We start from the raw sequence: 12528 nt of genomic DNA, 5'->3' as shown, positions 1-12528 counted from the left end.
AATAAACTTTCTTTCTTTTTTGTGAATTGCTGAGAACATGACAGAGGGGTGACGCTTAAAATAAGCATATTAGTAACATATTCCCATTTGTGTCACTGAGCTGGTCATTTCCAACCTTTCTTTTAAGACAAACATTAATTAGAAGACCCTTTGGGTGTGATACAATTATAATTCAATAAAGTGCCTATTTGTCCATGCAGTATTGACATCAAATGTTCTCAAGAAGCACGGTTATTTTAAGTAATAATTATTTTAGACAATCAATAAGGGATAAAGTTTATGGTATTGATGTCAACAGGGGCTCGTGGCTCTTGAGGTTTCATACTGTACATTCATTGTAATTACATTACCTCATCTCAGACAGAATCTCTTTATTTCCATTTGTCAGAGATTTCCTTTGTTACATGAAATCATATTATCATCTTGAATTACTGTCGTCCTCTGGTGGAAATGTAGTCTGAATAATTAAGATATTCAGGGGAAATGTATCTTTAATATTTAAAAAGTGGCTGCATTCTGTAGCACTTAGAATACATTAATTAAAATCACAAAAATCACAAAACACCATGATTATAAATGTAGAGCAGTTGAGATTGTGAAAGAAGGAATTTTCCTCTGGTATGTGGTCGATGTATTCATAGCCGCGTCTGTATCATCATACATACGCGGACGGATGCACGGACAGCATGACGTCACCCTTCTCCAGGCATAAAAGGTGCTCCAATGAGCAGGTTGGCATTCAGACTGTTGGCCTCAAAGCGACACCACTGCGGCAGAAAGGAGCGAGAAGAAAAGAAAAACGAGAGCCGACAAAGTCTTTGGATTATGTACAGATTTACATTTGCAGTTTTCCTCTTGGCTCTGGGTTTTCTTCTATGCGAAGGGGGTAAGTAGATGAAACTGAAAATTAAACGTTAAAAGTTCGGTTTTAGGTGTCTAAAGTTTTGCATTCGATTTTTTTTTACTTTTTGTGATTTTTTATACCTTTATATCAGAAGACACAAGTATAAACCACTAAATGCCATACAATATGTTGTATGGCATTTAAATGGCTATGATAGCCAATAACACCATTAAAGTATGTCATAGCTCAGAGGTTTATATTATAGCGTAACAAATATAGTAGAGTTTTTGGGTTCAATTACATTTTGAGGCTTTTGTAACAGTTGGTATCTGAAGTGAACTGTCAGTAACCGTCCAACAATGTCTGTCACAGGTAACCGATGTTGTTCAGAGCCATGTCAGAACAGGGGCGTTTGCACAGCGCTTGGAACTGATAATTACGAGTGTGATTGCACTCGCACAGGATATCATGGACAAAACTGCACAACACGTAAGTATGACTGGCACACAATGAGGTGAATGTAAAATGTGGAACTACTTGTTGTGGTAATTTGGTAATTTATTAACTTTTCCCTCTTGGCTTGTACAGCTGAATTCCTCACCTGGGTCAAAATATCCCTGAAGCCCTCGCCCAACACTGTCCACTACCTTCTCACCCACTTCAAGGGTTTCTGGAACATCATCAACAACATCTCCTTCCTCAGGGATGCCATCATGAGATATGTGCTGACATGTAAGTGTCTCTAGCTGAATGCAAAATGAGAAGATGTATTTTCACATTGAATAATTTGTATATAGAGAAGCAGTTATAACTAATGTGAAATGCTTTTTTTCACTCTAGCTCGATCCCACTTGATTGATAGTCCTCCGACCTTCAATGCAGATTATGGTTACAAAAGCTGGGAAGCATATTCCAACCTCTCCTACTATACGCGGACCCTCCCCCCTGTGCCAGAGGATTGCCCAACCCCTATGGGAGTAGTAGGTGAGGTTCACGCTCTGCCTTTGGAGAACCAGTTTTCTCAGATTCTTGAATACTGAGCAAGAGTAGCCTGGCCTCATTACATCACAAGCAGTGCTCACATTATGTTGTATTGACTGAAACAAAATGTGCTGAGGGAACACAGAAAAACCTGCCCCAGCAAGCCTAAACTAAAGAACGGAAAACCACATTGGACGTGTATCAGGAATTTACAGTGACAGTTGTCCTCAATTGTAACTTTTCATACAAGTAAAAGTAAATCATCACATTTCAATGTTAATATGTTTCATCCAAGTTAAACTGGCTTGGTTCTGTGTCATAGTGCTGTATGCTTACTGTAATGTTGTGTCCCCCAGGTAAAAAGGAGCTGCCTGATGCTAAGCTATTGGCTGACAAGCTTCTAATGAGAAGACAGTTCATCCCGGATCCACAGGGCACCAGTCTGATGTTTGCATTCTTCGCACAGCATTTTACCCACCAGTTCTTCAAATCTGATATGAAGAAAGGACCTGCTTTTACTGTAGCTGAAGGCCACGGGGTAAGCACGGCAGATTTCAAGCCTTGTCAAATTTTAATCAGGAAGGACAGAAAAGAGATTTGTGAATGACTCATTTGTATTTATCGTGTTGTGTTTGCTTTCAGGTGGACCTCAGCCACATTTATGGAGGCAGCCTCGAGAGGCAACACAAGCTCAGACTCTTAAAGGATGGCAAGCTTAAATATCAGGTATGTGAAGACCGACAGATGGCCAGTAGTTTAAACAGCTTCAGACCACAAGTGTCTAACAGTTGCTTCCTCTCTTGTGTAACTCTGCAGATCGTGGATGGAGAGGTGTACCCCCCAACAGTAAAGGAAGTAGGCGCTGAGATGCACTACCCTCCCCACGTTCCTGACTCTCACCGCTTCGCTGTGGGCCACGAGGCGTTCGGCCTAGTCCCCGGTCTGATGATGTACGCCACCATCTGGCTACGAGAACACAACCGAGTGTGTGATGTGTTGAAGGAGGTCCACCTGGACTGGGATGACGAAAGGCTCTTCCAGACCACACGGCTAATTCTGATTGGTGAGTTTGTGTACGAAAGTTTTAAAAACTTTTGCTGTAATGTAGCTGGAAAAATTCTGTCAAAACAATAGCAAGAAAGGCTTCTAATGCACTTTTGATAGTATTAATGTAGTTACAGTGGTAGTTAAGAAATGAGGAAGTTGTACTTTTTCTTTCGTTAATCATCAACCAGCAACCCTGTCTAATATCGATTTTACACAGAAAAGCAAATAATCTAGTTAAAAATTCTCATAGCTACATGTACTCCCTCATTGAAATATTCAGAAACTTTTGAATAATAAATATTTGCACAGTCACAAATCAACTGCTGGACAAGATTTCTCCTAATCCTAAAGTTTATTGTCATTGTATGTGCACTGGAGCTTTCAAGTTTCCTCATCAAACTTACAAGAAGCAAAACACATTGTAAGTGGAGAGGGACTTCAAACATCTATAATATCTGCTATACATAAAAAATGTCCTTTTTTTCCTGTAGGAGAGACCATCAAGATTGTCATCGAGGACTATGTGCAGCACCTGAGCGGCTATAACTTCAAGCTCAAGTTTGATCCCGAGCTGTTGTTCAACCAGCGCTTCCAGTACCAGAATCGCATTGCATCCGAGTTCAACACCTTGTACCACTGGCACCCTCTGATGCCTGACAGTTTCCACATTGAGGAGAAAGATTACAGCTATAAAGAGTTTGTCTTCAACACCTCCGTAGTCACCGAGCACGGCATCGGCAACCTTGTGGAGTCGTTTACCAATCAGATTGCTGGACGGGTAAGAACTGTCTGAGCAACATTTAGATTCAGCTTGTAACACCACTGTTGCTTTAAGGCTGATTTACTAACTCTCTATTAATTCTTTTAGGTTGCCGGCGGCCGAAATATGCCAGGACCTATCATGTACGTGGCCATTAAGTCCATTGAAAACAGCAGAAAAATGCGCTACCAGTCTCTGAACGCCTACAGGAAACGCTTCTCCATGAAGCCCTACAGCTCCTTTGAAGACCTTACAGGTGAGACAAAGTCACAATATGTACTTGCAGGTGGAAATGATGACGTTAGAGGATTAGTGAAGAGTTTATCATCATTTTGAAGTGTAGGGAAATGTTGCCTCAGGCCAAAGTTGTGAGCTTGAACGACACAGATCTTAAGTTTAAAGTAATAGATCACTTATATTAAAGAAATGATATGGACTTGGTTTTAGTGTCCAGCAGCTGTGGAGGTTTGGAATATATTTCCGTGACTCTGAGAACCAGATGTTCATTTTGTCTTGAGATAACATAAGCAAATTGTCATCACAGAGAGCAACACATAAACAGACGAGAGAGGCCTCCTGCTTCAGAGGAGAAGTTTCAAAATGAAAGAGGATTTAACATTAATTAAAAATTTAGCGTGATGTATGAGGAGAGAAAATGATCAGGCTGTGTGTGCTTGTAAGAAAGACAAGCACATACACCCGTCTACTATTTGGGCTGGTTTTGAATCAGTCAAAACACTGAACTTATATTTAGACTAGCATCAAGCTTTGCAGCTGCCGAGGGAATGATAGGAGCCAGATAACTAAAACTATGTCCTCTTTTGTGTTACTCAGGAGAGACAGAAATGGCCGCAGTGCTTGAGGAGTTCTACGGACACGTCGACGCTGTGGAGCTCTACCCGGGTCTGTTGGTGGAGAAGCCCAGGTCTAACGCAATCTTTGGGGAGACCATGGTGGAGATGGGGGCACCTTTCTCCCTCAAGGGCTTAATGGGAAACCCCATCTGCTCCCCGGAGTACTGGAAGCCGAGCACATTCGGAGGCAGCGTGGGCTTCAACATAGTCAACACCGCCTCCCTGCAGAGGCTCGTGTGCAATAACGTCCAGGGCCCCTGTCCCGTGGCATCCTTTTATGTACCCGACGTTAAAGACACGGGGTCCATGATCATCAACTCAAGCACATCCCACTCACGCGACAGTGATATCAACCCCACAGTCATTTTGAAAGAAAGGACTACTGAGCTCTAATTTATTTGTATTTTTTAAGCATTTTTTTTTATGTATCTATTTATTTATTTATTGTATTCTATTTATAACACACCATTTTTTTATATGTAATTTTGTCTGGTTTTCAAGAACAAAAGTCTGTGGTTGTGTTTATTTATTGAAAGATTCATTGTATTATAAATTATTGATACAGTAATGACCTCAGACACTCAGAAACTTGATACTTGAAGGTTAGTTTACAGTTTTAACTACATAGTAGTGTAAATTAAATTCCTAATGTTCCCTTAGATCAACTGCTACTGAAATTGTACGGTTGTCTTTTACAAAGGCATAGTAGTGATGTTCACAGTGAAATTAATGATTGATCTTGATCCAATGTTCCTACTTCAGAATTGTTCTACTGATTGTTTTCTACTCCAGTCTGTGTATTGGTTTTGGGTAATTGGAAATGGCATTAATAACTTAGCTGTACTGTTGTTCAGAATTACATTGTCATAGATCAGTTAATTCAGTTATATGGCCTTAAAATATGCATGTACTTCACATAACTATATTTGTAAGTTTTGTTCTCAATGCCTATTGACTTGCAAAGTTGACACTAATAAATGCTCCCAGGAAAGGGAGCACATTTCTCTGAAATCAGCATTGTTGTAATTTTCAGTTTGTGACTCTGATTGGGCTTTTATATAAACTCTCTAATTGATGTTACAAGAGCAAACAAGTTTATCCTTTTCAAGGAAACTGTAATCAAAGTACTGGATAAGTGTTATGCACATAACAAGTGAGAACTAATGCAATTTATTTCTCTTAGATTGGGGGTAGGGCAATGGCAAGAAACAAATCCAAAATTAATTTAAAAGAATCATAAAGACAGACTTATAGTACATTAATTTGACTAAATCTTCCACATATTTAAATGTTGTCTAGTTGTGATTAAAGACAGATACCTAAATCAGATGTATCATATCTATGTCTTTGCAAATTTGTGTTCTTGAATTTATATTGTAACAGAGATTTGGAGGGCAAGACAATATTTGTTATTTATTTATTTATAATACGAACAGCAAGAGTTCGACAAGAACGGTGACTACAGGCCAGCTCTGTGTGTGTGTGTGTGTGTGTGTGTGTGTGTGTGTGTGTGTGTGTGAGAGAGAGCTATATGAAATGATAGAAAAGACAAAAAGAAAGTAAGTAAATAAAAGGGGAAATAACATACATTACAAAATAATAAAATCAATAAACATGTGCATTTAACACTAACAATAACAAAAATATTAAATGATTTATTGTTTTTAATTGTAGTTTCTGTATTGTTGTTGCTGTTGTTTTGTAATCTCTCTCTCTCTCTCTATATATATATATATATATATTTATATATATATGAGAATAATGAGTGTGGGAAGGGGTGATAACCAAACAAATAAATAAATAAATAAGAGAGTAAAAAAAGTAGAAGATAAGATGAATAAATACATGGATCTGCCATGTATTTATTCATCTTATCTTTTACTTTTTCTACTGGGAGATTGTCAGTGCGGGATAGAATGTGAATTTATGTTGACAAGTTTCTTATAATGATAACAATAATAGAAAATAATTATAATAATGGTAATAACTGTAAAAATAATAATAACATCATCATCTAAATAACAATATAACATTGTCATAAATAGTGACACAAATGTAATTAAATAATTTCAGCAATATAATATTGTCATTAGTAATAATATGAGACTATATATAATATAATTTATATATATAATTGTGTATGTATGTATGTATGTATGTATGTATGTATTCATGCATGTTTGTATGTATGTATGTGGATTTTGATTGGTGGACAGGCAAAAATAATATAATAAATAAATACGAATAATAAATGAAGAAACAACTGTAATTGTAATATGAATAGGATGGGTGGTAAAAACATAATAAAGGATGACCAAATGGAGTGATGTTCTGTTATAGAGTATATGATGGAGGTGGTTAGATTTTTCATTGAAATGCAATCTATCATTAAGTTTTTCCAGTGTGTGATATGTGTGGTATTCCTTGATTTCCATTTCATGAAGATATTTTTCTTGACGATAGTTAGGGCTACTAGGAGTAATCGGCTGTTTGTTATTTTCTGATTAAGTGTTGATATGTCTCCTAGCAAGCACAGTAAATGGGATGATGGGATGCGGCAGCCACATAGTATATAGTATAGTGGCTCAGTGATTTCTTTCCAGAAATACTGGTGTGCAGTGCCAAGTGGCGTGAACGTAGCTATCCCGGCTATTTTGTGTGCAATGTGAACAGATGTCTGACGTAAATCCCATTTTAGAATTTTTTTGCCAAGTGTAGTAGAGTATCTTATCCTATATGTGTTGTAGATTGACATTTTTGGTCATGAAGTAGATGTTATTGCAAATTTAGTTCCAGAAGTCGGCAGCAGTAGTGAAGTCTAATTCTTATTTTCTTGATGGTATGGATGTGTGTTTTGTCAGACAGTGATATTATGCTACATAATTTTGATATTGACTTTTTTGAGGAGGGGATGTTAATTAATTCTGAGATTGCGGAGCAAAGTTATAGTGGTCTTAACGTTTTGATTGATCAGATGATTTAAATTGCAGATATTCCAAAAATAGCTTGCTCCCGATGCCAAACTTCTGGACCAAATGGGTGAATGAAACTAGGGTATTACTACTGAAGATATGTATCAGATAAGTGATGCCTTTATTGGACCATGTGTGGAAATTTAGTGGTTTCTTGTAGCTTAGAAAATCAGGATTGTTCCAGATGGGATTACAATTTGAAGGGGCAAAAGGGGTGTTTGTGATTTTGTGGAATTTCCTCCAGGCCTTTAGAGTTTCTGCTATTGTAAATCTTTTGAGACAAAGATGGCATTTGATAGACTACACTGACAAATGGTAAATCTGAACTCTGAATGTCATTACAAACTGTAGAAGTAGATTTGCTAGAGAATATTGGAAAGAAATGTGGGGCTTCAAGTCCTCCTTGTGTTTTCCTGTTTTGGAGAGTGGCCAGTTTAATTCTTGGTGTCTTATTTTTCCAGTAGAATTGAGTAATACTTGAGTTTAGAGATTTGAAGCAGGAGAAGGTGGGTTGTAATGGAATCATCTTTAAAAAGGTAATTTTAGGAATTATTGTCATTTTAACTGTAGCTATTCTGCCCATAAGTGATCGTGATAGGTTCATCAAGAGGAGAAGGTCATCATTTATTATTTTGAGTATAGCTCATACAGCCTGGGGGAATTTCTATTCCTAAATACATGATGGGACCTGTGCATAAAGGGATAGGTGGTGTATGGACTGCCACATCCCAACTGTTACTATCTAATGGAAGGATGGATGATTTGTTCTAGTTGATGGAGTAGTCAGAGATATTATAGAATGATTCATTAAGTTTAATAGTTTCATGCAGGGATGAGTAGGGGTTTTGAAGGAAGAGCAATATATCATCTGCATAAAGACTGATCTTTCAGTATGTTGTGTGTTGAGTGTTTGGATTCCTTTTATATAGATGTTCTGATGAATGGATGCAGCTAACGGTTTAATGAAAATGGTGAATAATGAGGGAGAGAGTGGGCATCCTTGTCTAGTCCTCCTGTGCAGTGTGAAACTTTGAGAGGTTTGTCTATTGATAATGTCTGTGACTGAAGGTGCAGTGTACAGAATCTTAACCCAGTTAATAAATGATTTCCCAAAGCCTTTGTTTATTTGATTTGCCAATTTACTAGATTTGTTGCTATGGTGAAAATGTTGTTGTCAAAGTCTATGTATCAGGAATTGAGTTTTCTTATAAATAATTAAATTTATTTGGAACCTATACATTCTTAATTTGTTCTAGGTTCCCTCTGTTGGGTTGTTTGCATTAATGATTTTGAGTCGGTCAATTTTTTTGTTCTAGTTCAGCTTTTTACTCTTTTTTTAAAACATGTATACACTTTTAAGGCTCCAGTGGGTCTGCATGCTGTGAGGCAAAACGGCATGATCTCCTGGTTCGCAGGTACCTTTAAAGTAAAGGTAATTAAAAGAAAGATTTTTATCCTTTCATAATACTGAGGCAAAGTAAGAGTGTCCTTGTACTTGTGTCCTTACTGCTTCTGTTTATACATTATGTTGTGTTGATTTTAGATTACTAACATAACACATGCAACATAGCGTGTATCAAAGAGAAAGTGATGAGGCAGAGGCAGAGGGTGTGGTGTTATATATTTTCCTAAAACTTTCCATACTTGATGTACGTGTTGTCGGGAAAAGATGCAAAGGGATAAAAATACCTTTTTACTGTATGTGAGGTGTGAAGATTAGCACCCAGTCCAAAAGCATACAGGAAACCTTGCCTCAGCAGTATAGGCTGGCAGTGCAACTGAGGAATAAAGTTATTGTTCGAGGGTACCCATTCCAAATCACAACACAAGACACATTTACTCTCTCCCCTCACATTGGACGAATCAAGCTTTATACACAAAACCACACACAGAAGCGAGTAGAATGACATTAATTAAGTCATGCGCATCAGTTGTCATCTCAACTGAACCTGATGGACAGTTCCTCCTCCATCTCTTCTTTGTCCTGTACTTCAAAGGACCAGGCGTAGGATTCCCCATCAGAGGAACTTGGCCCATCACGGCATGAAAATGACCTAATTGTGTGTGCAAATTATTTGTTTTCCCCACTGTTAGCTGCCCGAGGGTGAGTTTTATTATTCCATTGTGAATCAATGGCATGCTCAGGTCCCGGTCTATGAGATTTAGCAGGGGAGCACATCTTGCTTTGTGTGGATGTAATAAGCATGAGCAGGCCGTGGGCCCTGGTGTGGGAGTAGATCAGGAGATTTCATTGTGTGTTTTCTCTCTGATCGCTTCTGGACCTCTGTGCAATCGGACCCGGTGTGGAGGCCGTGATCCGAGGCCGGAGTTACGTGAGGCCTTGCAGGTGGCAGGTCAACTGGGAGCTGGTGCCGGCCACCTACAAATGTGAAGCACTGGCACTGACCCACCGGGAGCCAATTGTCACTTATATTGATTTAAATGACACAATCACAAATGTATCTGAGAGTACACAGTTTTTCTAAAGTTCCTTTTCACACAACGGTAACCTTGATGCTGTGTTTTACTATCACACAGAATTCCATCTTCAGTTGACCCAAAGTCAACAGCATCGAGTTAAAAGAGTTCTCCACCTACTTGGAACAACATTCCTATAACAATATACACATCTAAAACTAATCTAATACAGATTAAATCGCCTTTTTGTTCTGATTTTAGTACCCTACAACACAGCTAATACATTACTTCCTGATAAAAACTAAATCTCACACCATGATTTTCTTTTACTTTTTACTCGCCAAAGCATTAACTCCAAATCTAAAGCTTCATGTGTTATTGCTTGTCTTGACGTCACACTCCAAATGTTATCATCATATTGTGAAGAAGATGAACTACAGTATTAGTGTTCTTTACTGATCCAGAAACTGCTTTTCATTTACTGTTGGATAGAAACTTGCTTCAAAACTCCTCTTACCAATTATGCTGATGTTGTATATCAGGCTGTAATCAAAATTGATCATCTTCCTCTCAGTGCAGTTTATAATAGACTATGCAGATTTTCTGTGGTCTATTCTTTTTATAACTCATCATTGTACAATGTATAAAAACTCTTAACTTGCCCTCTCCCATCATAAGAAGTCAGTGACATTGACTGCAGTTTACTTTTAAGTGTGCACATTTCAATCACCCTCCTGTTTAAAACTGTTTATGGTACCTTTTCTACTCAACTGAGATACTTTATAAAGCTCTTTTTCATGTCTCTACAGTCTAAAAGTAAAATGCTTTAGGAAAGCTTTTATGTTAAATAGTCCCTCTGATTGAAATAATCTACCTGTAAATATTAAATTTGTATCAACTTTTCACTTGCCCTGGCATCAGTTGCACAGTTATGTCCATAATAACAATACATAATAAAACAACTCTAGAATTATGTATTATATCTTTATTACTTAATTCTATTACTGACATTAATACTTTTCAATAATCTATAAATAAATTATCAATTTTCATGCTCTGCTTGAAGTAGGATCTCCTGATTTTTGCTTGTTTGTTTGTTTTTGTCAAATTCTATATCATTCAATTATCTTGTTATTTTTATTTTGTTAATTGTTGGTATATTGTACTATTGTCATTGATGACCCCCTTGAGTATTAGTTATTCCTAATAAATAATTTAACAATTGGACAGTCCAAAAAAGGATCACCAAGGATAACCCATTGCAGCAGAACCAGATGTATCATGTTTTTGTTTTCCACACATTCTTCTTCCTTGTCAAAATCTACAGTCAAATTACTCACATTGCAACTCAACTGCAGACAGTTTGGTCAGAGATTTATAGAGTTTTATGCTAAGCGGCTGTTGCAGCCTCAAACCTCAAGCAGAGATGAGGAGCGAGCTTCAGAGTTCTGGCCCCTTCATTCTGACTACACACCCAAAGAATTATTTCATTTTCAAACCTTTAGTCTTCAGACCCAATTTACGCTGACACAAGTGACATCACTCAAGAACATTAATCAGACTTCATGCAGTCCCCTTATGTAGCCACAAAAGACTTTATACAGCTGTTTTCAGATATGAAATATTCAAAAGACTTGTAAACAGACTTTGATGTGTAAAAGCGATTTCCCTTTAAGGTCACATGTAAACATTTGTGGACCTGGGCAATTGTTTTATTATTTAAATAATTTTCTTTATAAAATATCAGAAAATTGTGAGAAATACCCATTACCACTTCCAAGAGCCCAAGGCAAAATCCCCTCCAAAAAAACATACAAAATATAGAAATGCAGTCAATCCTTTCATTGGAGAAACTCAAACCAGAGAATGTTTGGTTTGATTATTTTTCAAGCTGATATCCTGTCATATAATGAGCTGAGTCTTTCCCATGATGATGTGAGGTGTTTTCCTGTTGTTAGGGCAACTCAACTGGCACAATATCTCCACTTGTCATTGTCAATGATGTCACTTTCAAAATGATGATAGTTTCACTTGACTCTTGACACACTCATACTAATAACATTTTTTTCATACTTTCACGAGCACGCAATAGATTAAGCCATAGTGACTGTCATAAGGAAAATCCTGGGGCGTATGAGAAGTTGTTTGAGTAAAATTCCTGTTAAAACCCACAATTTGCTCTTTGATGTCTGGGTGTATTTCTGTGAATTGGTAGGCTGTTCTACGGCCAATCATTGCTTTAACTGTGAACCTGGTCATTAGAAAATTCCTGTTATGGGCAGGAAGATAAGTCAGAAAGCTGGGACTAAACAGTAAATGTGCAATTGAGGTGAATCCATAGGATATGAAAGAAGCCGCTGCGGGAAAGGAAGGGAAGGGCAAGAGATTAAAAAGAAAACACACAATGAAACATTGTGCAAGTAAGAGGAAGAGAAGACCTGATGACTCATCTTTATCTACCTGTGTGTTTACACCCATTTGCTTCTGGTTGATGTTGGCTTGCTCATGATAAAATTCCGAGCAACAACGAGTTAAAATTACACCATACTGAATTCAATGATAAATTATGGAAATGTAAGAATTAAAACCAGAAGAAATTAAGGAATAATTGAAAGTAAAAAAAGAGAACAAGAAAGAAAGTGAGAATAAATC

General features: G+C 37.4%; 1 protein-coding gene across 1 annotated transcript; it reads left to right on the top strand.

Moving 5' to 3' along the window:
* The first annotated feature begins 758 nt into the window (after window positions 1-758).
* Window positions 759-5488, top strand: ptgs2b (prostaglandin-endoperoxide synthase 2b). Its single transcript, XM_068707596.1, has 10 exons — window positions 759-886; window positions 1217-1333; window positions 1433-1576; window positions 1685-1828; window positions 2182-2363; window positions 2468-2551; window positions 2642-2888; window positions 3364-3650; window positions 3741-3888; window positions 4467-5488. The coding sequence occupies exons 1-10, from the start codon at window positions 826-828 to the stop codon at window positions 4877-4879; spliced, it is 1827 nt and encodes a 608-aa protein (XP_068563697.1). The 5' UTR covers window positions 759-825; the 3' UTR covers window positions 4880-5488.
* The last annotated feature ends 7040 nt before the right edge of the window (window positions 5489-12528 follow it).

Source organism: Cebidichthys violaceus, unplaced genomic scaffold (assembly GCF_023349555.1).
Source record: "Cebidichthys violaceus isolate CVI_PGR_0920_01 unplaced genomic scaffold, fCebVio1.0.p SCAF_13, whole genome shotgun sequence".
Lineage (NCBI taxonomy): Eukaryota > Metazoa > Chordata > Actinopteri > Perciformes > Stichaeidae > Cebidichthys > Cebidichthys violaceus.
This window is presented reverse-complemented; position numbering and strand designations above follow the sequence as displayed.